Source organism: Varanus komodoensis, unplaced genomic scaffold (genome assembly GCF_004798865.1).
Source record: "Varanus komodoensis strain SLA01 unplaced genomic scaffold, ASM479886v1 scaffold23, whole genome shotgun sequence".
Classification (NCBI taxonomy): Eukaryota; Metazoa; Chordata; class Lepidosauria; order Squamata; family Varanidae; genus Varanus; species Varanus komodoensis.
Genome location: NW_025335627.1, coordinates 37,897 through 64,532, shown reverse-complemented (window position 1 = coordinate 64,532; position 26,636 = coordinate 37,897). Strand labels below are relative to the sequence as shown.

The 26,636-nt window shown below is 43.8% G+C and overlaps 2 protein-coding genes across 3 annotated transcripts in view; one reads left to right on the top strand and one right to left on the bottom strand.

Annotated features, from left to right (window-relative positions):
• Positions 1–1,477: 1,477 nt before the first annotated feature.
• KIAA2012 (KIAA2012 ortholog) lies at positions 1,478–7,212 on the top strand. Its single transcript, XM_044431913.1, has 4 exons — positions 1,478–1,592; positions 2,142–2,344; positions 3,204–3,376; positions 6,810–7,212. The coding sequence occupies exons 2-4, from the start codon at positions 2,193–2,195 to the stop codon at positions 7,040–7,042; spliced, it is 558 nt and encodes a 185-aa protein (XP_044287848.1). The 5' UTR covers positions 1,478–1,592; positions 2,142–2,192; the 3' UTR covers positions 7,043–7,212.
• Positions 7,213–9,719: 2,507 nt separating this feature from the next.
• Positions 9,720–26,636, bottom strand: part of SUMO1 (small ubiquitin like modifier 1) — a 17,308-nt gene continuing 391 nt past the window's right edge. Inside the window, exons 2-5 of one of the 2 annotated variants that reach the window (XM_044431914.1) lie at positions 22,156–22,230; positions 19,942–20,019; positions 13,848–13,919; positions 9,720–11,997 (exon numbers count right to left, since the gene is read on the bottom strand). In XM_044431914.1, coding sequence (XP_044287849.1) covers positions 11,929–11,997; positions 13,848–13,919; positions 19,942–20,019; positions 22,156–22,230 — 294 coding nt within the window. In that variant the 3' untranslated portion in view covers positions 9,720–11,928. The remainder of the gene's footprint in view (positions 11,998–13,847; positions 13,920–19,941; positions 20,020–22,155; positions 22,231–26,636) is intronic. The other variant, XM_044431915.1, reaches the window with a different exon arrangement.

Below are 26,636 nucleotides of genomic sequence, written 5' to 3'. Positions count from 1 at the left end.
GAGCCGGCTCCCCACAAGTACCGAAGCAGCACGGGGGGCAGCTGGCACTGCCAGTGGATGGCCCCTGCCATGAGCACAAGCTGAATTCGGTGTGCTGCCCCTTTTTTCCATTTACCTTTCAGGATTGCAAAAGGGGCTTGCCAGCTGTTTTTGGCCATTCCTGTTTCAACAGTTTGAGACAGCCCCTTCAAATGCTCAAGCAGCACCTTGGAGGGACCATCATTGGCTGGCAAAAACATTTTTTATTCCTTGTTTGCCTGTTTACCAGCTAAGCAATTGTTTTAAACTTGAATGAGATATTTGCATTTGTTAAAGTTTTATTTTTGGATAGACATGCTTTTCCTTTAACCTCTTCTGTTTTGGTAGTAGCATCTCAACCGTTCCAGTCACCCACGACAGCAAGAAATGCTCTCACCAAGCAAAGGTTGAAGAGCTGGCAGGCAGACCCTATATCCGTGTGGGGATTCATTTGGCTTACTGGAGACCTTTCATTAATCATTTCTTAAAACCCATGAAAACCCACTCCTGAACCACTGTTGGGAATTACTTTATGGACCAATCTAAACATTACACACAAGCACACATAACGATAGCCCTCGTGAGCCATTTCTGAAATGAGAAGTCACTTTGACAGCATTAAAAAGCAGACAGCACGCAGAAGGGATGCTTAATGAGCCCTCCTCATCATTCCCCCTGCCCCCATTTCATGCCAGTCCAAACAGAAATTGCACGGACAGACATAGGTTTGCAAAACAACTCTCTTGTCTGGATAAAATTGTTTGAGGAAGGCAATTTTTGAGCATGGATTTGGGGCAGAGAATGGGTTAATGTGTTTTCCTACTGCTTTTTTGGTCTCTGCTGCATCCTCCCAAAGGAGATTTTAGTTTTTAAAAGTCTATCAGACTACTACTACATGTGTTTGTAATTTGGGCCCAACATAAAAAAGAGCTGGCATATTTGTGATACCCAGAAGACTTTGTGCAAAAGTTGCACAAAATAATCTCAGACACAGCTAGCATTTTCCTTGTGTTGTAACTGAAAAAAATGCCTCTCCTCTCCTCTCCTCTCCTCTCCTCTCCTCTCCTCTCCTCTCCTCTCCTCCTCAGTTCATTTGTTCATTTGTTCTTTCTTTTCTTTTCTTTTTTGCAGGAAAACCAAGGCCAAAAAAAGCTGTTGGGAAAACAGTCGCTTATTCCAAGGAGAACTCATCACATGTCAAAAGATCAGAAGCTGCTGAGGAACCAAATCAAGAAAAAGAAAAGGAAGGTGGAAGTGTTGAATTGGAGCCACTTGATTCTCTTGCAGAAGGAGACAGAGGTGTGAAACTTAATGAAGATGCTGATGATGCTGATGAAAAAGAAGAGAAAGAAGGTCTGAGAAGCCCTTCTGACCAAAGCCTCCCACCTTCCAGCCCTCCCGAGGAGGAGCAGCCCTTGCTGCTCGAGGGGAGACATCCTTTTACTGAAGGTGTTGCCCATACTTCTGGCTCTCCAGCTGGCCCTACCAATGGGCCACCTCTTCTCAGACCTCCAGCCACTTCCCCCACAAATGGCTCCCAGTCTGATGCAGTTTGGAGTAGTGGGCCTGCAGAGGTAAGGCTTGTCATTTCCCGAGAGCACTGCACTTAAGCCATTATTCTGGAACAACATATATGCAGTGGAGCTTCTCCCAAAGGGGCTCATGCTGGCTCATGCATGCTTCTTCCATTGTGAACTTGTAGATGTCACCCACAAACTGCAGACTCCAACTCACGCCTCTTATTCCATGGGAGGAAGACTGATTGGGCTCAGGCAGGGAAGGGCTGCCTTTTGGGAGGGGAAGGGCTGCATCCGTGCCTGGGCAGGTTGGAACCCTTCCATGCCGAACGGGCCAACAAAACTGAATCCCCCTGAGCTGATATTGCTCCTTGTCATTTTGCCTCCTGGTAGCTTACCAATGGCTCAACATGGCATGCTCTTTTCATTCAGCAACAGCTCTGCCACTTTGACATGCTGGGGGACATGCCGTTAAGGCAAGGCCTGCATTTATTTCTACAAAAGTCAGCCATCTCAAGGAATGCAGGCATCCCCTCCATTAACAACACCTGGGTCGAGCCTGTGATTGTGCTTGGTACAGATCCTTTGTCCCTTTCAACCACCCAGGATCTCCCCGTGAATAAAGCAGAGGGAAAACAGTCCCGGGAGAGGATCATCATGGAGAGGGCTGAGAAAAGGCGGCTGGCAGTAGAGAGAAAACGAAGGGAGCAGGAGGAGCTGAAGCGCAAGGAGCAAGAGAAGCAGGAGCGCGAGGAGAGGATGCGGGAGGAAATGGAACAGGAGCGGCAGAGGAGAGTGGAGGAGATGCGGTCAGTAGGAAGAGCCATCCCATTAGGCATGGGAAAGAACTGAACCCGAAGGGTTTCTTCTCATGCCACCTTCACCCTCTTCTTTCCCTCACAATGCTTCTTTAATCACAGAAATGAAGGCTTTTGCTACAGCAGTGGGTTGAAGCCTGCCCTCTGCCCCCTCTGCCAAAGAGATTCCCCAAACCCCTCTCTTGCTGCTTTTAGGTTCACAAAGGGGTACCTCTTCATTTTTATCTTTTAACAGTATTTTCTGTGCTTTCCTGCAAAGCTTTGTACTGAAGCAGGGAAAGTGCATTCTTTGCCAATGTAGACTTTCCTTGGTTGGTGCACACTGGAAAATACTGCTGCTTAAAAAAATGTGGCTGATGATATTTCCCTGCTGAAGTTGGTCATCAAGCACCAGACAGGCCCTGACTTCCTTCCTCAGAGCCGCTCTAGTCCCACACCTCCAAGGAAAAATAGAGAGGTGGGAAGGAAGGGACCTCCACCAGTTCTGTTCGTTGAAAACCCTCCATGAGGATAAGTGGCAGTAGTGTGAACTTTGCATGCATTCAAATGTATAGCACATCAAAATCAAAGAATCATAGAATAGTAGAGTTGGAAGGGGCCATGAAGGCCATCGGGTCCAGCCCCTGCTGCTGCAGGACACTAAGTTACACCATCCCACTCAGATGGCTGCCCAGGATATTTTTAAAAAATGAGATCTGTGTAGTCTGATTTCAGTGAGTCTATGCATGGTTAAAGCTGCTCTTTCATCTTGTTGATTTGTTAGAGTGCCATGTGCCTGCATGCACACACCTTCTCCTCAGGTTGTGCATCATCTGCTTGGACCTTTCTGACAGATGCTTCTTCCTTCTAGTTTAAAAAAGCTCCAGCTAGAAGAAGAGCGCCAGCGCCAGGAGGAGGAAGCAGCCAGCAGGCGATATGCTGAGAAGGCGGCCGAAGAACGTGTGCGGCAGCAGCAGGAGGAGCACCGCAGGAAGCTCCTCGAGATGCAGAAGAAGAAACGAGAGGAGGAGCAAGTGCGTGCAGGTGCGCTGCAGCAGGCCTGGGTGCCACCAGCAACACCAGGCCCAAAGGGGGCCTTGCTGTGAGCTGTTTTGGCAGCCATTTTGAATTTCTCAGTTGGTCATCAAGGACCCAACATAGTATCATTCTGGTCAATTAAAATGGCAGCCTCCACTCAGGTGGGGCTGCCATTTTTAATTCCCTACAGTTCAAAATTTTTAATTCCCTACAATGCTCTTGGCTGCCATTTTTAAATGTAAAGGGTTTTTTTTAAATATAGAGGTATAATACCAGTCAAGGTTCCAAAGCCACCCATGTTATCCTGTGTTCCACCTTTAACAAATACTCTGGCTGATTCATGAGCAACTAACATCTATGGCATACAGTTCAACCACAGATAAAGACTCCCCCAATCCACATCCCACTCCCACTCAAAAACAGGCAAAGACACAAATGATAGAGGAATGGGAAGAGAGGTGCAGAAAAGTGAAGACTGGAGAAAAGCAGAAAGGGGAAGGGGAGTTGAGTAACAGCTATATGTTACTCTGCTCTAGTTTAACTATTGAACAGTTCTAGGAAAGTGGCCCAAATGTTCACGCGTTTCTCACTAACCTCCTCTATTAAATGCCACTTTTTTTCTGAAGTAAGTTTTATTGTTATTTTTCTACTAACTAACAAAAAGAAACTAAAAATCATCAATCATCAAAAGCATCAGACCCACTGGGTCAGCCCCTTGTACTTTTTTTTTACAGTAATCCATAAACATACAAGTCTATGCATAGTCCCATTTCTTTAGCCAATAATAAAAGGAATTCCAAGTTTGAAAGAAGTCTGTATCCTCTTTCTCCTTCAGAGACAAAGTCAATCTGTCCATTTTGGCACAGTCCAAAATCTTTTTTAAAATCAATTCGTCGATAGGTGGTTCTTTACTCCTCCAATGTTGGACAAATGCAATCCTCATTGCAGTAATTACATGTAGAATCAAATACATTGCTTGATTATCAACATCGTTGGGTACAATGCCTAATAAGAAAACTTCAGGTTTAAATATTAGAGGTTTTTGTAACACTCTCTCAAGCCATTTATGTATTTTAACCCAGTATTTTTTTGCCTTGTCACAAGTCCACCACATATGATAAAAAGTACCCGGTTTATGTTTGCATTTCCAACATACATTTGACATATTTGGAAACATCTTAGCTAATCTATTTGGTGATAAATACCATCTATAAAACATTTTATACAAATTTTCTTTATATGAGGATGCTAATGTTACTATTTCTTTCCCACAGCTTTTGCTATTTCTTTAGTCCAATATTGTATCCAAAATTTTGTGCCCATGTTATCATAGTTTCCTTAACTTGTTCATCTTCCATTCTGCTATCCAAAAGAAAATTATGCAAACTTTTAATCATTTTCTCATCTGATTTCAAGATCACTTGGTCAAATGTTGTTAACTCCTTATAAAAACCCCATGTTTTATCATCTTTAACATCCGCAAGGTCCTCTTTCATTGAGTGGTGTAGTCAGAGATAACTTCTATCTTAATTTGCCATAATGCTCCAGAGTGACTCACTAACACTGTGTGTGGTGCATTCTGGGTCACTGTGGAAAATCTAAAATAGTGGCTTGTGGCTGTTCATGACCTGACTTAGGCCCAGTGACGGGGATCCTGATGCGGTGCTGGATACAGACAACTGGGTCTGCCTGGAGTTAAGGACCGGTCACTGGACTTCACAGGGACGAATCAGTGAATGAGGGATAAGTCCCCACTCCACCCCATGTAAAGAACCAGTTGGCAGTGGATATCATGGGCCATGACTCATGTTCGCTTTCACACCCCTTAAAACAGGGAGGCCTCACCCCAGCAGTCTCACACTCCTTCTTGGGTCTTCAGTGCCCCTGCATGCTTTTGTTTATTGGCTTTACTCACATCAGCTTCGTGCTTGCTTGCCTTCCCCAGTCAGGAAATTTTGTTTAGTTTCACTCTCCACTGTTGCTGTTTAAACACCTTTGGAGATGGAATTTTTGTCACTCACTTCGGCAACCTTCTCCAAGAGATTTCAGAAGACACTTCTTCTTAACATCTCAGCCTAAATCCTTGCATGGTTTGAGCCTGGTGTTGTCTCCCTGGGACCAAGTGCATTCGTTTTAAGGCAACCTTTCCTTTATTTGCCCACTATCACCACAGCCTCCTTTTCCAACCTGAGCAAATCCATCCTTGCCTCCTTGCCTTGTATCTCTGATTTTTCAGCCGCTCACTTGTATGCAGGGGTAGCGGTACCTTAAACCCATTGAGATCAATGGATGTAGCCATATCAAACTTTGCATGGAATCTGGTTGCTAAAATTCGTTCACATTTCCTGAAATTCTGCCTAGCCCTTCTGGCTTATCGGTTGGGTTTCCTCATTTTAATTTACTTATTGCATCTATATTTCATCTTCCCTTTAAGGGGTTCAGGACAGTATGAAAGGTCCACCAGCCACTGTGTGCAGGTACGCGTGTGCATGCACATGAGTGAGCTTCTTCATTCCATCTTCTCAACAACCCTGTGGTGTAAGTTCATGTGGACGGAGAGTGACCGATAGGAAGTCACCCAGTGAGCTTGTGCAGCCTGGATGGGGAATGGACATGGGCCTCCCAGCCGCATTACAAGTATCACACCACCCTCACTTGCTCACTGGCACACCTTTTCCCTTTTATTCCTCACATTTTATAACATAAGACCTTCTGCGCAAAAATGTAAAATGAGGTTTGTAGTAAATTTGCACCCAGTAACTGTGCACATTAGGCATGCCTGAAATATTGCATTCTAATAGATTGGCTTAGGTAGGCAGGTAGATGATAGATAGATAGATAGAGCTTTAAACAGAGCAGAAACTAAATTGATAGAATTCTGATAGATGGGGACAGTGAGGCAGCTCAGCAGCAGAGTGCTTGCTCTGCTTGTTGAAGGTCCCAGACTCAATCCCTCGCCTCTCCAGGTGAGGCTGGAAAAATGACCCCACCAGAAGCCCTGAGGAACTCCTGCTGCCAGCCAGTGATGGCAATGCTGGGCTAAAGGGACCATGCTCCCTCCCTCCCAAGGTGGCAAACCAGCATCAACCATTTGAACGCCGGTGGAGGGGCTGCTGGTGGCTGTCACAGATGGCGAGTCCCCCAGGTGTGACAAGAGGGGGATGCTGCTCTTACTGAGCAGTTTCATAGCTGCTTCCCCAGGGGAATTGGCCTTTCAGGTTCACATGACATGGCAACCCATGGTGGGTCCAACAAGCCATGGGTTGTCAGGGCAGCTTGTTGCCCAGAAACAAACCACCCTGTAGGAAATAGTCTGGGTTCAGATGACTTGACACTCCATTGTGACAAGTTATCCATGATGGGTTGCCATGTCATGCAAATTTAGCCTCTTGTGTTCCTATTGGAGTAACTAACAACTGTCTAACAATCTGTTCCTTAGAAGCAGAAAAACTCAGGCAGAAAGAAAGGGAAATGTGGCTAAAAGAAGAACAGCAACGCTTAGCTGAGATGGCAGAAGAGCAACGGCTGGAGTACGAGAAAAGGAAACAGGAAGAAGCAGAGAAGGCAAAATGTGAGGCCGAGGAGCGAAGGAAGAGAGAGGAGGAAGAGGCTAGAATTGCTTTGGAGGAAGCAAAGAAGCAAGCATTATTACTAGCAAGGTATGCAGCTTAATGGGAGGAAGGAATTGTTCATACCAAATTATGGCACATTAGTGGTTGTCCGATATCAGGTGCTGGCCTGGTAGAGGATTGCTGTGGCTCGGCAGGAGAACAAGCAGGGCTGATAAATATCTGTCTGAAATTCTGAGAAGCTGCTGCCAGTCAGTGTAGCTCATACGGAGTTTGATGGGCCAGTGAAGTGAAAAAATGCGGTCGCAGCAAAAACGTTGGTTGTGCGTCCAAGTCGAAGAGAGTACATTACAGTACAGCCTTGCTTGCACTTGCTGATGGCGAAGGTGCCTTTCGGTTTTCCATGTGGCATGTTTGATGTTCCTGCTGCCAATTGTGAACCGTCATGTGGTGTTTTGGTATGAGATAGCAGGACAGAGAGGCAGTGTCAGCGTGGCAACCCATGGAGATTGGAGTGCTGCAGCCCACTGCATTCTGCATGAGGCTACCTTTGAAGAGCCTCCCAGAACTCCGGTTTGCCCAGAATGCAGCCAGGGGGTGCTGGCCCTCAGGAGCCTGCTTTGCCTCTTCTAAATATTTGGACTTCGGACTCCTTTCTGGGCATAATTCCAGATGCTGGTGACAGCCATTCAAACGCTGAATGGGGCCCAGACCTACAGGACTTGCCCTCCCATATGGCCCAGCCGTGCCCTCTAATCCCTTGGGGAAGCTCTGTTGCAAGACCAGAGGTGGCTCAGGCACAGCTGGTGGGAACATGGGAAAGGCACGTTATGACAGCTATGCCTGGCTTAGTAATTCCCTGCCATGTGGGCAAGTGGGCATCTTCCTCCTTGCCTTCTGGCTGGCTAAATCTGACCTGCTGGGTAGAGGAGTTGCTGTTCTTAATCTGTTGTATCTACACCTGTTCTAGTCTTGACTCTTTGGAAGACTATATTATTCAGTGAAGACAATCATGCTAGGAAAATAGAAGGCAGAGAAGGGGAAGACCAACTAGGAGATGGATGAATTCCATAAAGAAGCCACAGCCTTGATTTTACAAGAGTCGAGTTGTCGAGAACAGGACATTTTGGAGGGTGCTCATTCCTAGGGTCAGCATAAGTCAGAGATGACCACAAAAACACATGTTTGTGTGGGGGTGGGAAGGGAGCCTATTATATAAACGAATATATACTTTATTTTTTTCAGGCAAAGGGCAGAGTTGGAGAAGCAACAACAATTCCAGTATAAGCTTCTCGTAGAAGCCAGTGGATTGGAACGAGGGCAGGTTATTTCTCGTCCGTGGGTTTATTCATATTTCCAGCATCCTTTTATAAAGGTGGGAGATGACGATTAAAGAACACTGCAGTGGGCATTTCCTGAGAACACAGGAAGAAAGCTGTGACTTTGTAATCCTACCCCAGCCAGTGGGCATCTTAGGATCATCCAATTCTCTTCAGTCAGTCTGACAAGAGGATTTTCTATCAGGCTTCCAGAGAGCACAGCTCCATTATGTCCTGTCGATTTAGAAACCAAGCAAGAAAACATGAAACTATATCCAAGCCCCATTCTAGCAACCAAGAGTAGAAGAAATGGCTTCTTCTGCAGCCTGAGTTTTGGATATCCAGACAGAACAATTGAAAGAAGCTTGGAGATTCTATCTGCATTAAAGAAAAAGGGCTTTTTATTCAACAGGCTCTGGGGCATGTAAGTGGTTCTGTTTCGCTGGATGCTATTCTTATTATCATTGTTTTGAGAGAGGGAGAGTTTGCATCCACAGATTCTTCCGTGTGCACTCTTATTCCTGCATTAGTAAAATAGCTTTCTTGCAGTGAATTCCTCTGAGCGCAAACAGTTGTCCTCTGCTGTCATGTTTTAGGCTGTTAAAGAAAAACAACATTAAGCCTCCGGAGAACTGGGAGTCCTTTCTCTGGGGTGCTTGAATAAACTCAGCCTACAAGCAAGGGAAGTTGTGGTTCTTCCATCAACTTTCAAGTGAGGTAGTGATAGAGGCCAATGGAAGGTTTCAGAGATCAACTCCTACTCATATTCTAATCCATGTACACTGTTCAGAGTGTTCACTAAAGAACAGTTTATAAAAATTTTAACTATTTGAGATTAAAGTTCAATCAATTCAAGTTTTACAAACACCAGGTAAGTGCTGCTGAGAAATAACTGCATGTGGTTTGAATGGGGGGCAAGGGGCAGAGACTATGCCTTCCCTCTGTAAATGGCAAATACTTTTTTCTGGAACAACTGAACCAAGTTTTTTAAATTTAAGAAAACAGAATCAAAGAGTAGACATGTTTTCAAGAACTGCAGTAAAAAATCTTCACTTTCACCCCCTAAAGCATGGGGGTGGTACTTCTGGACTACCAGAACAGAAAAAAATCACATACTTTCTAACAGGAATGGTCAGGTTGAGATGTTCAATTGTTGTTGAGATGAGGTTGCAAATCTATTCACGAAGATTGCGAAGTAAGAGTACTCCACCTACATCCCAAACTCTTACGAAGCACCAAATTGTGGCAACTAAATCGTGAAAGGATACAAAAAGCATGGAGCTCAGGAATGCCCTAAATCCATACCAGTTGGAAGAGCTATTAATCCAAGTGGATGTTTCGTTATGAATTGATGAAGGAGTGATGTGCAAAAGGATATGCCTGACTAAAACACATTTTCACTCAGTTTTGCACTCAGCTTGATTACTCTTGTAAGCATAGATAACACTTAACCCCATATGCTGATTTTTGAAAACAAATTTTAATTTTTAAAAAAAGTTTAGCATGTGTACAAAAAGGCATCAGAAGTGGGACATGGAAACTACAAGCATTGGAAAAGGTCCATTTAACACTTTACAATAAGTGCCAGCTTCAAGAAAAAGTTAAACTCACAATTAAATGGTTTGTTAAAACATGCTTAAGAACATTGCAGTCTCAATTTCTGTTATTTTCCCACTCCCCTTGCAAGAAAAAAAAAGCAGAGGTAGAGCAATGTGTCTCTAATCCTGTCATCATACTGTAAACCTGAGCTAAAGACTCCTTCTAGCATGACAGGTTTTCTATGACACAGTTCTGCAATTTACTAAAAAATAGGTATGGAGGTTGAGAATGTTGGGTTAGACAACCAATTAGGAAACAAGGTTTCCTTTAAAATGGGAACAGCCCTCATTTCAGAATACTACTTCACAAGAAACTCCACAAAAACCAATGAATAGTTTTTATTTCAGAAAGTTGCTCTAACCACTTGCTATTAACTTTGGGACAGCATCAGATTGGTAAATATTTTCAGAAGTACCTACAACCTAAGAACACGTACATAGACATGAGCTCCATGGTAATCCATTAGGCTTTCTTCAGCATACACAGAAACAGGATTTGGTGCAACCTCTCCAGTCCTGATCCTACTGAAGTCAAAATGGTGAAGAATGGACTTCAAAGGATGAGGAACTCAATCTTAGGTCTGTGCTTTTGCATGTGTCTCTGGCCCTGGTCACACTAAGCTTCCATTAGCACCTAGTACAGTTCATGCACACAACTTATTTTTGTTTCCACAGAATATAGTTTCTGATGAACTACCTCGCATTTCCAAAGCTAGACACTCAGGCCCCGATAGAAATTTATTTATGATTAAGTTGCATTTACATCAATGGGGGAAGTTTGTGATAACTAACCTGAGCCTCGTCACTGGGCCTACTCTAACCTTCACTGAAGTTGAGACCCTGGTGTGTCGTGACAGTTTTTACCCCTAAAGAAAATGTGCTTACAAGGTACAATCCTATGCAAGTTTAGATAGACAAAAGGCAGACTCCTGGGCTAGCTGTGGCACACTGCAGGGTTGCAGCTCTGTTTTCTCTCAAAGTTGGTGTAGGATTGCACCCTACCTGTTCAAGGTAAGAGGTTAACAAATCTCCTAGATGTTCTTGTATCTATGTTTACAAACTTTATTTTTCAATTTTAACATTAATGCTCAGGATTCAGGAGGCATACATTGCATGTACAACACATGTTAATTGCTTGAAATTCTGCTACTTAAAAGTTGATAGCAAGCAGCAAAGAGGCCACTAGTTCACAAGATTTATCAAACGTTAAAAGCCTATTTTAAAATTATAATATTCTCAAATAATATGTGAAACCAATTTTTTAACATTCTTCACTGCTTTTGCTCAACAGTCTCTCAGCTTCAGAAATATCAAAAGAAAATGCAAAAGTTTATAAATTTGTTTCCTCTCATTTATTTAAAGGAAAATCAGTACAGTCTATCTCCATTCAAAACGCATTATCTTGGGCCAAAAGGTACAACCATGTAAAAATCGTTACCAACTCTTGGTACATGAAGGTGTGTATTAAGCACTAAAAATTAGAACACTCCTAGGCTCACCTAAAATCAGAAGAATTTTCCATGTTATCTTCAGTGAAGACATTTCAAATATATTACCAAAAACGACGACTTTTCCCCATCAGGTTCTGAATATTTTCTGTCCTAATCCATCAGCAAAAGCTACAGAAAACAGTTCTTAATTTGAGGACACAATTCCATTGTTTAGATTTCAAAAAAGCTTCATCTCCTTTGTTTCTTAAAAGTCACAAGTAAAAGTCACACATCATAATATTAGGAACCTTTGCCCACCTGGCAGATCTGTTAACGTGCTTGAATACATGAGCCTTGTCAGCACACAAATGCATGTGTAGGTGGGTGAGTGGGTGTATTTCTAAAGAGGAAACAGGAAGAAAAGGGAAGTACAACCGCAGCGAGATCACAAGAGTTCGGCACAATGAAAACAAACGGTAGTGTATAATGAGCACAAGAATTCAGAACAGACATTTGGAAATAACGCTCCAGATATGGGAGTGGGGTGCCAGTTTCAATTCAGTGTTTTATACCACATTACAAAAGAACTATTATTTAAAAATAAAAAAGGATAAAAGGGGGAGGGAGGAAAAAGCAAACAATCTAAATTGTTGAATGGCCTCCTGTCTGTTCCTGATAAACTTCAATCACATCTTCCTCTTCCATCCCAAGCTGCAAAAGAGGAAACATGGCAGATGTAAACACAACCACATATCATTAGCAGCTTTACATGCACAGTACTGCATTTAATTTTCTGTTGTGGCCAAAAGCTGTAAGAGCCAGCAAGTAAAGACTGGTTATGCAATAAACCATTTCAGCAGGTATCAGGGTAGACTGATCTAAGCCATGCTGAAACTCCTGGGAGAGACAATCCAGGGGCCTGGAGTTCACTGCCTCCACAAAGTTAATAGCACCAATTCTTATCCTTTGTACCTAATGCAAGAAACAGTTCTTGTTCTATCTTAGTGCCTGATGTTGGTAATGGTCTAGATGAGGGCGAACAATTGCAAGCTTAATCAGAAGGGCTTTTGGTCTGTCACAGGAAGATAAAGGAACAGATTCAACATGTGCTATATGGGGTTACACTTGCCCTGAAGACTTAGGTTCACACTTGGTGTGTATGTGGTGTGTCCAGAAAGTAATGAGAATGAAGCCCCTACACTCAAGAAGGGCTCTGTGAAGGGAGAACCTGGTCAAGGTCACTTGGGGTGGGGTGCCAGGTATACGTTAGGACACGGATCAGTTCCATTCAAGCCCTGTTAAGAGTCGAGACATTCTCTTTTGTGACACCCTTTTCAAGTGCCTCATATTAAGAAAAATGCAAGTGAGTTTGGAACAGCACTACGCAATAAAATTGTGTGAAATTGGATAAAAGTGCATCAGAAACTTTGGAAATGGTGAGGAAAGCTTATGGAAAAGCACTATCATCTGCACAAGTGTACCGATGGCACAAGTTGAGATCGGCTCAACTTGGATCCTTCATCATGGCAATGCACCGAGTCTCAGTGCTTTGGCATCACAGTGCTTCCCCATCCACCCTACAACTCCGACTTGGCTCCTTGCACCTTTTTCATCTCCCCAAAGTACCAAAGAATGATGTGAAGGGACACCATTTTGGTAGTGTGGATAGTGTGGATGCCGGCTCTGAATGCCATCCCACCTGAAGACTTCCAGGAATGCTACAAAGAATGGAAAATTTGCTGGGAGCATTAGGTACATTCATAAGGTGCAGACTTTGAAGGAGACAACGTTCAATTGTAAAATTTTTCAATAAAAGAATTTTTAAAGTATCATTCTCGGTACTTTCTGGACACACTTCCTATGTCTGGATTTAGCCTTAACCCTGGACGCTCAGGTTTTGTGGTGGCCAGGAAGGTACTCCACAACTGAGGCTGGTTTACTAATTGCATCTGTCCTTAGAGAGGAGTGACCTGACCACAGGCATTCTGTCTGGTCTATGTAAGGCTACCTTCAAAAACCGCTCAGAAATTTCAGCTAGTCCAGAATGCTGCAGCCAGACTGCTGTTCAGGAGAAACTGCAGGCAGCTTTGCAATTTACCCATCTGTTTCCAGGCAGAATTCAAGCTGATGGTTATGCAGCTTGGGAATGAGTTATCTAAAAGACTGCCTTCTCCCATACATACCTGCCCAATTCTTAAACTTTTCTGGAGACCAATTCTTTCAAGACCACCCTCAGCAGACCCCCTTTTGTGGTGACCCAAGAGAGCCTTTCTCATAGCCAACTCCCTCCCAAGGGAAGCTAACTTTGTTCCCTTCTCTGCTTGCAGACACAGACTGCTTTGCTCAAGAAGACTTTTGGCCTGTAAGTGGGTCTAGTGATTGGATGCTGTTTTAATTCTGCAATTGCTATGTTTTGTTGTATTTATAATCCATTGGTTAATGTGCTGAGTAACACCCAAAGCTGCCCAGAACGTAATTTCAGAATCCAACAAACACAGAATTCCCACATCCTGTTTCCAAACAGTTTGTGCTGGTAAAATTGCTCAGTATGAGAAACTCACCTCCTTTGGAGTATGATTATCAGTAATTCTCTGACCCTCAAAGAGGAACCTGAGTGAATTCATTGGAACTCCCTCAAAAAAACAAAACAAAAAAAAAAGGGGGGGGGGGGAGAGATTTATTTCAATCTTTAGAACTTCAAAGAAAAACCTCACAAAAAACACAACAATGAACAAAAAATTACAGATCTCAATTACTGTCTGATATCCAAACGCACACCTGGTTTGCAGGTAAATCACTTGGTTCTTTCACCCCTAAACAGCCCAGTGGTCTAGGTCTGCACATTATGCTCAACAACCTATGAAGAAGCCAATCACGGGTTGCAGAGCGCAAGTGAAAAGGGGGTGCTCTCCTGTTCATGCCTGACAACCCACTGGCATTTAAACCAATTTCCTGTCATTACATCCAAGCTGGCACACTCGCACACACGTGCTTTACAGCCCTCTAAATTAAGTGAAGAGTTACAAGTACTTGCAAATATAGTTTCCATGCTTTTTGACATAAATCATAGTTTAGACGTTAAACCTTTCAAGCAAGCAATAAACATACTCCCCAGTTGGGCATGCTTATAACTTAGGCTCCATACACCTATGCTTTACCTTGGTGTCTCAATCCCAATCCACACTTTAACTTTTGCTGTTTTAATTATGTTACTATTTATGTTACAAGGGAAGATATGGCGTTGGGGGTTTGACATGTTGGCACAGAAGGAGGAGGGACAGATGGTTGATACCTGTTCCTCCTTCTGGTTATTCCTTCAACCAGAAGGTTCCGGGTAAGCTTATCAACCGCCCCTCGGGCCTGACGGTGTTGCTGCTTACTGCCAGGTCAGTCCATAATAAAACATCCCTCATCCACAACTTAATTGTGGCTGAGGGGACCAACCTGGCTTGCATTACAGAGACCTGGGTGGGAGAGGGTGGGGATGTAGCCCTCTCTCAGCTGTGCCCACCCGGGTATCTAGTCCAGCACCAGTCACGTCCGGGGGGGGGGGTCGCTTTAATTCACCGAGCCTCTATTTCCCTCACGGAGCTTCCTGTTCCCCTCGAGACCAGGTCTAGAGTGCTTATACCTGGCACTGGGCGATCGAGACAGATTGGGGATTCTGCTGGTGTACCGTGCACCCTTCTGCCCATCAGACTCTCTGCCTGAGTTGACGGAGATCGTCTCGGACCTGGTGTTGAAGACCCCTAGGATGTTGGTCCTGGGGGACTTCAATCTCCATGCTGAGACTGTTCTGACCGGGGCGGCTCAGGACTTCATGGCCTCCACGACGGCCATGGGGCTGTCTCAACATGTCATAGGCCTGACCCATGAACATGGTCACATGCTGGACCTGGTTTTCTCGACGGGGCAGGAAGAGGGTGATTTGAGGGTGAGGAATTTGCATCTGACTCCCTTGTCATGGTCAGATCACTTCCTTGTGAGGTTGAGCTTAGAGCTGGCCTTTCCCTCTGTAAGAGTGTGAACCCTATTGTGATGGCCCACCCTCGGAGCTGGATGGATTCCTGAGGGCTCTGGGGGATTTTCCTGTTGATAAAGCTGGCGCTCCTGTTGATGTTCTGGTTGAACTTTGGAATGGGGAAATGGCCAGAGCGATTGACACGATAGCTCCTAAGTGTCCTCTCCTGCCAAGCAGAGCCCGTCCATCTCCATGGTATACTCATACATCTGAATTACGGACGATGAAGCGGGTTGGGAGATGACTAGTGCATAGGTGGAGGAAATCACGGGATGAATCTGACTGAACACGCTTACATGTTCATTATCAAGCCTATGCTGTTGCGGTGAGGGCGGCAAAGAAGAAATTCTTCTCCACTTCCACTGCCTCCTCACAGTGCCGTCCAGTGGAGCTTTTCTGAGTGGTACATGGACTGATATACCCCGGCTCTAAGAAAGATCCTGTACCACCATCGACGGCCCGCTGTGACGACTTTGCCCAGCACTTCAAGGAGAAAATCGCTCAGATTCGTCACTAGCTGGACTCCACAATTGATTCAGATCCCTTAGGGAAGACACCAATGACCCCGTCTGGTCAGTTATTAATGGATGGATTTCAGTTAATGCGGCCCGATGATGTGGACAAGGTGCTTGGACAAGTATGTCCTACCACCTGCTTACTCGACCCTTGCCCTTCGTGGCTGCTGACCAAAGCCAAACACGGGATTGGTTCCTGGATCCCGGAGGTTATTAACACCTCTTTGAGGGATGGCTGGGTGCCCGCTCCTTTAAAGAAGGCAGTAATCAGGCCTGTCCTAAAGAAGGTGTCTCTGGATCCAGAGATGGCCCCCAATTATAGACCGGTGGCCAAGTTTCCATTTTTGGGCAAGGTGTTGGAACGGGTGGTGGCGGGACAACTCCAGGTACTCTTGGATGAAACTGATTATCTGGATCCATTTCAGTCTGGCTTCAGACCCGGGTACGGCACTGAATCTGCCTTGGTCGCCCTGTATGATGACCTATGCAGGGAGAGGGACAGGGGGAATTCGTCCATGTTGGTTCTCCTGGACCTCTCAGCGGCTTTCAATACCATCGACCATGGTATCCTCCTGGACAGGCTGGCAGGACTGGGAGTAGGAGGCACTGCTTGGCAGTGGTTCCGCTCCTACCTTGAAGGCCGATTCCAGAAGGTGGTGTTGGAGGACTTTGGCTCTGTGCCATGGCAACTTTGCCATGGAGTACCGCAGGGTTCCATATTGTCCCCCTTGCTATTTACTATCTATATGAAACTGCTGGGAGAGGTCATCGGGAGGTTTGGGCTGCGGAATCATCAGTATGCTGATGATACCCAGTTCTACCTCTCTTTTTCAACCAATCCAGGTGAGGCAGTGGCTGTACTGAACCGGTGCCTGGCTGAGGTAATGGGCTGGATGAGGGCCAATAAACTGAAGCTCAATCCAGATAAGACAGAGGTTCTGTTGGTGGGTGATTCGAGCTCCTGGGTAGGTGACTTGGGCCTTGCCCTGGATGGGGATGCACTCCCTCTAAAGGAAAGTGTCTGCAGCTTGGGAGTGCTCCTCAACCCGGAGCTGTCCTTGGAAGCCCCAGTGACAGTGGTGGCGAGGAGCACTTTCTTTCAGCTTTGGCTAATCTATCAGCTGCGTCCCTACCTGGAGGAAGTTTGCCTAGCAACAGTACCACATGCATTGGTTACTTCCCGGTTGGATTTCTGTAATGCACTTTACGTGGGCCTGCCCTTGAAGACAGTCCAGATACTTCAGATGGTTCAAAATAGAGCTGCCAGGATGCTGTCAGGGACTGGGTGTTATTCTCATATAACCCCAGTCCTCTATCAGCTCCATTGGCTTCCCATCGAAGTCTGGGCTCAATTCAAGGTGCTGGTTATTACCTATAAAGCCCTAAATGGCTTGGGACCAGGATACCTAAAGGAACGCCTTTTTCCCTATTTGCCCCCTGGTCCCTGAGATCGGCAACAGAAGCCCTCCTCCGGGAACCCTCTGTGAAAGATGTTAGGAGACAGAGTACCCAGAGGAGGGCTTTCTCTGCGGTGGCGCTCCGACTGTGGAATGCGCTCCCCAGAGAGGTCTGCCTGGTGCCATCATTATATGTTTTTCGATGCCAGGTTAAGACTTTTTTTATTTAATCAATATTTTAATATGTTTTAATATTGAATTTTATTAATGTATTTTATTAATTTGCAGCCAGAGTGGGTCGTCAATTTATTTATGCTGTTAGCCATCCAGAGATGTTAGTAATTGGACGGCATACAAATTTTATTAATAAATAAATAAATAAATAAATAAATAAATGTTTATCTAGTAGCATTTTGTTGAATGACCTGGCATAACTGAAAACACACACAACTCTTGCAAAGCACAAACATGTTTAGGTTTTTGATCCATGTTCTTAAGGGATATTCCAATTGCCACTATTTACTGAAAATGTGTTTTTACACCTAGAAGACATACTTTGGTTCTTGAGTTCATTTCATTCAAACAGCTGATCACCCTCCAAAAATACTTAGAATAGTTTAGGAAAAACTAATAACAAAGTATACCCAAAAATGCTGTAGAAAAGGCTTCAGACCAGAGAAGTAGCCATGACTTGAAATACGAAGCAACTATCAGAGTGTGCTCCTATGTTAAAAGGCAGTGGGGCTTGCATCCAGAGATGTCCTTGCATGAGCATAATGGCACTTCTGCTTCCACAAGGCAGCCCCACCCAACTTCCCAGACTTTCTCTATCTCCCTTCTGCTCATTGCACTTTCAGAGGGTCTGCTGATCTTTGGAAGTGGCTTTTGGTAGAAAGAGCCAGAGGGCTGTAATGCAGGGGAGATGGAACCAAGAAAGTCTCATGCTGTAAACAGAATTCCACAAATTCATTTCTGGAACCAACAGGCTACAATCTTTGCAAAGTTTTGGTGAGTCATGCAATCATTTCAGCTGTGAGTCAGTTGGATTCCTTTATCAACAGGAATATTTTCAAGTGTGCAAACTTCCAGGGAAGAAGTATAACTCTCCTGTGGATATTTTCTAAAACAGACTGGGCAAGCAACTGCTGGGGACTGGTTAGCCCATTCTACATTAGGGTGGTGGGAGCTGTATGTCAGAGCTCTGAGAGAGATGGTGTAAGCTTTCCCAGTGCACCTTAAAGAGTTTTAGGTATGCACATTGATGGAATCGTTCACCCTTTTATATTTGTGTATAAAAGAGAATAAATAATCATATGACCTTTCGCTAACATGACAAAAGTCTAACTTGGTCAAATTTTCTCATACAATTTTAAATGGTAAAGAGTCCTCCAAGCCTTGAGGGCCTAGCAACATTATGTCTCTCACCTGCTTGGCTTGGAATTCTCCAGCTTCCAAAGCTCTGTTGTCTTTTTTTAGCGCACTTAAAAAATTTCTACCTCCCTAGTTGTTATATGAAAGTTGTCTGAAGTCTCACTTTACTCTGCATTTCCTTTTTCCAACCCCATACCTCCAGTACTCATGCTTGCATTGCCTCTACCAGCAGTTCTGCCATCTTATTTCAGCCAACCTTTGAAATCCTGCCCATAACTTTAGTACCTCCAGGAACTCCTATCCCCTCTTCAGCTTCCCATCAAGTAATCTTCCTACCTGCAATTCATACACTCTCTAGAACAGGAGACTGTTTTGTTGGACATTTAAAAAAAATCTATGTTGTGCAGCTTTATTTTTGATTGGAAGCTACCTTGAATATTTTACAGAATGGCACAGTGTACAGGTTGAAAATTAATCTGTCCCTCACTTATCTTAGAGCAGTTGGGCTATTTGTAAAATTTCTTATTGAAAGTTCCATTCCTGCAACAGCGAAGAACAGTGAATATATGTGAAGATTCCCTGGCCTCTGAAGAGCTCAGCCAATCCCTACCAGGATCATCATTATAGATATTATTCTATAGTATAGTATAGTATAATATAGTATAGTGTAAAAGTATAGAATAATATCTATTCCTATTTTATCAACCCAATTCCTCTTCTTTTCATAGAACAGAAAGAACAGGTCGCAAACTCCACATTGGGTGGTGGCTGCAATTGTGGCCATCTCCCGCAACCCCCCCAAGTGGGGAGATGGCCACGATCATGCTGCGGGCAGGGGGGAAGTGGCCAAGATCACGCCTGTCTTTCCTGCAGGAGCGCAACTGCAATCTCGGCCATCTCCCTCCCCAGCATGATCGCGTCCATCTCTCCCCCTCCAGCGTGACCGTGATCTAGGCCGTCTCCCCCACCGCCAGTATGCCAGGATGGTGGATGTGTGCAGGGATGCTAGGGGGTGGCGGGGAGATGGCCGCAATCTTTGTTGTTGTCACTTTGCCTCACATTTTTCTGATTAAAAAAAATAGTTATGGAACGGATTAACCTTATTTAAATTGAACCTTGTGGGGAAATTTAACTTGGCTCATGACCAATTTGGATCAAGACCAGAGTCCTGGAACGGATTAAGTTCATGAGCCAAGGTACCACTGTAGTAGGTATGGTATAGTATGGAATAGAATAGAATAGAATAATATCAATTCCTGTTTTATCTAGCCAATTCCTCTTCCTTTCATAGAACAGAAAGAATTCAAGTTCATTTAAAAAAAGAATGGTCAAGTTCCTCAATTCCACCAACCTGTCTCTGACAGTATGATTCTTTAAGTTTTTTTAGATGCGTTGTCATTTTCACCTTGAAGTGGATTTCGCTGCTGTCCTACAAAAGAACACAAACAGTATTAGTGTCCTCTGCCTATTATAGAGGCACTTCTTTTCTTCAAGACAGCAATTTCACAATGGAAAATTATCCTTGCTAATTTTCCTGAATTCTTGTTCCTCCCATGTGCTTACATCAGGGGCTAACAAATAGTCTAATTTGACACAGAAATTTATTTAGTTGTTTAAAATGGATGGTCTGCTTTATTAAATATTTATTTTAAATGTTCTAATGTCAGCTTTATTGAAAAAAAAATTGTCCTATGTTCACCACCTCTGGTTAATGCAAATAAAATACTACAATCAACAACTTATGCCAGACACAAATACAACCTGAATTATCTACTTAAAATCAGACTTCACATGTTAATCTACTGTCATACCATCCAATCCAGTTGCCCACTCAGAATGGCAGTAGCTATTTATGTTTTATTCACTTATAACAATTCCTATGCTGCTCATGAACGTAAAGTTATATGGGCAGCTTGCAAATAAACCATAAAGAATAAAAACAAAAAGGAGGCATAAAAACTTAAGACAGTTACAACAGTCTCAACATCAAATCAGCAACAGAAAATGACAATAGTGCAAAGAAATTAAAAGGTAGTAAAACCAAAAAAAGCCTGGGAAAATAAGAAAGTATTCACCTGACAGAGAAAAGACCACAATATCCCAGTCTATACCAGTGGTTTTCAGACACTGGTCCACAGAAGATTTCCTGCCAGTGGGGGGTGCATCCCACTCTGCAGACTGGTGTGGGGGCTGGCTATGCTCCACCACCTTTTCCTTGGCTGGCATCGTGTGTGTTGGGGGTGCACCAGTGCCGCTGGGGGGACTAGGGAGGGAGAGATGGCTCGGTGGGAGCTGGCTGGGAGCCACACCGCATCAATTCCAGTATTTTGTTCTTTTGTTGGCATTTTTTCTTGCTTGGTTTCTTCAGAGATTTTTCATTTTTTTGGTATTGTGTTTGGAAACTAACACAGAGTATGCTGTATTATCTGTATGATACTTTTTGTTTCTGCCTCAGTAGTCATGAGGCAGTTTTCCTGTCTTTGCCAGTCTCCAGCTGTGGAAAGGTTGAAAACCACAGCTCTATACCACACCAGCTTTCATGGGGGAGCACTCATATCATATCCGTCTTTATTTATCATGTATGTCTTTATTTACTACATTTTTATCCTGCTTTTCAGACAGCTATTGTCACCCATATTGGTTCACACCAGTGAGAAGAAAACATGAGAGGTCCTGCTATCAAGCTTAAAACAAAGAGAAGGGAAGGAGAGTGGAGGTAAAGAGCACAGGATCAGCTTGCCAAGGCCAGAACAAGATGGCGAGCTATCTTGAAGCACTTGAAATGCCATCCACCTCAGACTGCTCTTCCCTTGCTAATGTTCATGTTTGACCGAGGCTCTTATTCAAGAGCTGGGGCTGCAGCGTTCTTTCCTCTCCTTCTGCAATCCCTGCAGAGCAAATACCTGTGGGAGCAGAAGGTTCCCTCTGGGAGGGACAGGGAAGCGAGATCCCTGTAACTGCCCCTTCCCTGGCTGAAGGATGGGCAGGCTGGTCTATCCCTTGGCTTAGTGTTATCTCTGGAAAGCAGCGCTTGCTGCTTCCCAGTGGCCCTAGGTCCACTGGTTTAGAGCAGAAGCCAGAACATGCTTCCATTCTGCTCTCCAGCCCTGGGCAACATCCCCACATGGTTATGATGCTCTAAAGATGGTGAAATTAGGTATGCATGAACCAAGAAACACTGACTATTACAGAAGTTCAAAAACTGCTTACAGTAAATGTTCAAGACAAGACATTGCATTTACCTCATAGGAAAGGCTATTGCTCCATCACAGATAAGACAGGTCATATGTGAGATGGCATATTGAGCTGTAAAAAATTCATCCCCCGCCTTTGCATGTTTAATTGCAAATTGGTTTTTAATTGCAAATCTGGCTTTAACTGAAGAAAGAGTATCTTCCTGTAGTAGCCACTAATGCTTGCAAATAAAAACGTTGTTTATTAGCATATACATGCTCCAAGAGCAGGCATGAGAGTGACAACTAAGCTAGAAGAAGTGGATCTAACCGTAGGCTTATGCCAAGAAATTATGACATATCCACATTAAATTGAATACAGAAGAACTCACCTGCCCGATGACCTTGAGCTTGATGTATTCTCCCTCCTTCTTGTCCCCCAAGTCCTCTGCTGAAGGTTTAGCTTCCTGTAGCAATAATGAAAAGAAAAACATGAAAGATAATGTTAAATTCTACAGGGTCTTCTTTCATATTTAACACAAATATTCCCCTGAATAGACAGAATATCATGAAAGATTAGGAGAGGAGGAATTAACCATGCTGTACAGAAACTACATGATGTATTAATTACTAACTGTTAAGAGTAAAAAAATCTGTCACCCAGATCAAAAGACAATTTAGTACTAACTGGCCTCATGGCCAATATTGAAAGAACCCCAAATCGCCAAATACCTTTCATTACTTTTATTCATTTCTGGCTGAAGAGAAAAATGTTTGACCAAGCTAATAGTTGGACAGTTTCAAGTGCTGCTAATAAATTCATCATTTTGGGAATACTTATCCTCCATAACATGGGCCCTCAAACTACAGCCTGTGGGCCGGATTTGGCCTGCCATGCCCATTTATCCGGCCTGCCTCAGTGGTTTTGGACTTGCTCGCTCGGAGAAAACAATCTCCACACAAGCAAGCCACTGCCTCACCGTGTGCGCCTGCCCCCACTTCGCCTCGCCACGCATGTGCTCCCCACCCTCACTGGCCTGCACCTGTGGCCGGCACCGCCTTGTCGGCCTGCACCCACTGCCGGCACCTTTCAACTGGTCCCCTGTTGAAAAAGTTTGAGGACCCCTGCTCCGTAAGATAAACCATCTGGAAGCTGGGAAAAGCAATAATCATCATTAAAAGAAAAAACCAACAGAGATCTTCCTAAGATGCACAATCCTCTTCTGTGGAGGGAAACAAAAATTTATATTTAGATGCCCAAATTACATGGAACATAATGCAAAACTATGACAGATGTTCCAGATATGCACGCTTTTCACATGGAAAGAAATTTTGATATGGACACTTTCAAACAATCAAACAAATCTTTCTGTGCCTTCTCAAGTGATACAACTGTGAGTGCAGATTCTGTCATGACAGGAAGAACTATGAAGAAACTGATGTACAAATTAGTTTTGTAAGGTGCTGCAAGCTACTGCAGAGGATAAAACAACCAATCCTACCCTACCAAGCTGCATAGAGATATAGACTGAAATAATGTTTCTCCTTTGTGTTACATAGAAGGGAGAGGAGCTCTTCCAATTTATCAGGATATACTTGATGGCATGTATACATAGATATAAAATTCAGGTTATTTTATGGTAACAACTTCACAAAGGAGAAAAGACACGTTTTAATAATGAAAATCAATTTGTTATAACAACACCTGAATTATAAATTAACTCATGCACAGATGCCACTGTGCGCACTCAAGATCTCACAAGCACCCTTCCAGGTACACAGGCAATTCATGTACATGGGCTGCCCCATCTGCCTACATGAAACAACCATGCAACCTAGAACCATCCAGCACTTGCCCAGGACTGCAAAGATCAGCAGCAGTGATCGAGTGTGCCTTTTTTTATTTAAAGGATTGCAATCCTGCTCTTCAGCCAAAAAGGCCCCCCATATGCAATAAGTAAAACAAGGCAGTCCCTGCCTGCAGGTTTATCAACTAAAAAAAAGATACAAAAGGAAAAATGAATGGAAAGGGAAGAGAAAAAAGTAGGCTTTCACCGGAGTTGACAACCTGCTTGCTGGTTGTGTTTTCCCTCTCACCTCCCCATGGACAGGTAGCTGGAACAACAGCTGGGGAGGACCGCTGGGCGAGGGGCCGGTTTTTCAGTAACCCTTTACAAAAGCCTCCCTCCATTAGTGATTTTTTCAAGAAGCAACCCTCAGGAAGTTTCAACACTTTCGAAACCACTGGAACGCACTGGGCTGTATGAAAGGCTTTAAAAATCCAGAAGTACAAATGCAAAGAACCCACAACTTTCTTCCATTAATGAGCTATCCTGACAACCTACTCTCAAGCATGCCTTTTCTGCCTTTTCAGTGTTAAAGGACTCCCCCCCCCACACACACACCCAGGGCTTCTTTAAATCACCTTAACTAGTCTAATTCTCATCCCACTCCAAAAATGTTTACCTCTGCAGCATTATTTATGTTGTTTTATGATGGGGGGGGGTGTTGGCAGCTACCCGCGAAGTAAATCCTTTTTTAAAAAAAGGCTTTGCAAATACAGAAAGAATTTGTGGAAATGACAGGTATCCCACCTTTTAAGAAAGCATTAAGCTTCATGCTGAGCAAGCATTTGCTTGATGCTAAAATGCATCAATATCTCTTCAAAGCTTGCACAAGGCTATTTGTTTATATACACTACTTATTTAACTGGCCCCAAACAGGGCCTTCCATCCAGAGGCTTATGGTATAAAACAGTTAGTACTTGGAAGGAACATAATCAAACTTATGTCCTTCTTTCATAAGTAGATCATGATTAAATTATAGCTTCCGTTGTTCATGAATAGCAATATTAATTCAGTTTCTATCCTTTATTAGAAATTAAAAATGGGTCAAGAAAATGCAAGCTCAAACAAAGCAGAAACAATAAAAAGGACTTGTTTTAAAAGTTAACATCTGTTATCTATTATTGCCAAGTGGAAAAGTGAAATTCTGAAGTACTTGATATGCAGCAAATCAACCAAAATAGAAATGCGGCATTAACTTGGTTGGTTACTGATGAGAAAAACTGCTTACTGGAATTCTCAGCATTCTTACATTTGCTTCATGTTCCCACATAATATTGCACCTTAACCTTTCATCCATGGGAAATAAGCCAATCAGCTCACTCTCAAGATACCTACACTACTTCCAAAGGAGCCAGAAAGTGTCAGGGAAGTTAATACAATGGCTACTCAGAAGCATACAGGGTCAATGTGGCTTGTTTCCTAATTATTTCCATAAAATTAACTATGTTCAATACATATTTTGTAGTGTCTGTGTTCTAACTAAATGTTGCTGTGTGTTATACTAGCAAAAGTCATTAAAGGGGCAATTCCACATTTAGATGGGGAAAAAGGCGATGGGACATGCTGGGAGTTATAGGCCTTTTCTTCTGTCTAAACATGCATGGGATTGTACATTCCACAATGCTATATAAAACATACACTAATGAGCAAGTACTACAACATGAAAAAAGTAAAATAAGTTACCACTAGTTTTATTTATTTATTTACATATTTATAGACTGCCTATAACTGCAGAGGCCTTCCTAGTTTTCTCATTTAGAATTAGAAGCTGATGAAAGGTTAAAGTGCAGGATTATGGGAAATAAAGCCAACATTAATTTAAAAATTATTGCTGATTATAGTGAAATAAGAGTGTTCCCTACTATATGGAAAAACTGTCCTTACATAACTCGATTTTTCCCACCGTAACAACAAAAATATTTCCTATATATATTCATGAAACAATGCAGTAGCTGTGTATGGGCATAATGCCATCATTTTAACATTTATGTGAAAAAGTCTCTGGCTTGGTTTCTGCCCCCTCCCGTCCCCTTCCCCCCTAAGGGCAAAATGACTGGAAGCTCTTGTTGCTGTTTTTAACTAAATGCAGTTTACTGCTATACCTAAATCTGGATAAAGAGTGGTTAGTCTTAACAAGGATTACAGAAGCAAACTGACCTCAAACCATGGTTTATAAACTCCTCTAGTTTCAATAAACTCTAGCTAAAAATAACAAGTTTTGGGTCTGTATATAATGCTGAACTGTAGGTAGCTATCTGAAAACAGTAACAAAACCTTGCAATCTACCTCTTATAACTGCACAGCTGCAGAGCGATAAACAACAGTGCATGACCTGCAGGCTCCAGGGCATAGCACTGAATCACAGTTTAACCTTACCGCCAAACTAAGCAATATGAATTTTCTGTGCCATTACAGTTAATTAGCTGAACCTCTTTGGGGTTTATAACGGGTCAAGAAATTCCCCGTTCTTATTTCATCAGGTCAGTGGAAGGCCTCCCTCATACAGCACATTCTTCGTACATTTTGAAAGTACTAACATTTAGCAAGAAGTGATCACTACTAAAAGACCTTTCACACAAGACACAGCAGAACAAGTCTTGTTTACACGTCTTGCGTCAACAAGCCTTCACGTGATCTCCCAGGGCGGCGCAAACACAAAATGATCGAAAATACTCATTGTTTGGGGGCCTTTATGGATGGGCACGATCGCGCTTGGGCTTTTCGGAACAAAGGGCTGAGTCTGTCAACTCTGGGCCAGAAAGAAGAGGGAGGGCAGCTCCGGCCACGGGAAAGAGGCCCAGGCCGATCCCCACTCTTTGTTATTGAAACCGACGGATCCCCTCTATCCGCTGCTTGCAAATGCGCGGCGCTGCGCACCGCCTCCCGCACGGGGCTGCCGCGGGCCGCGAGGGTCGCCCGGCGGCCGGGCTCCATCACGAGGCGCGGGGCGAAGGCTCCGCGACGGAGGCGGGCGCCCAGCCGGCACCGCCGCAGCGGAGAGGCAGGCGCCCGCCGCGCTCCTCCCG

Bases quoted from the DNA above. Each gene is read 5' to 3' on its own strand.
- KIAA2012 (XM_044431913.1), top strand. From the start codon at position 2,193: ATGGAGAGGGCTGAGAAAAGGCGGCTGGCAGTAGAGAGAAAACGAAGG. The intron at 2,345-3,203 runs GTCAGTAGGAAG...TCTTCCTTCTAG, and splicing joins AGGAGAGTGGAGGAGATGCG to TTTAAAAAAGCTCCAGCTAG. The intron at 3,377-6,809 runs GTGCGCTGCAGC...TCTGTTCCTTAG, and splicing joins GGAGGAGCAAGTGCGTGCAG to AAGCAGAAAAACTCAGGCAG.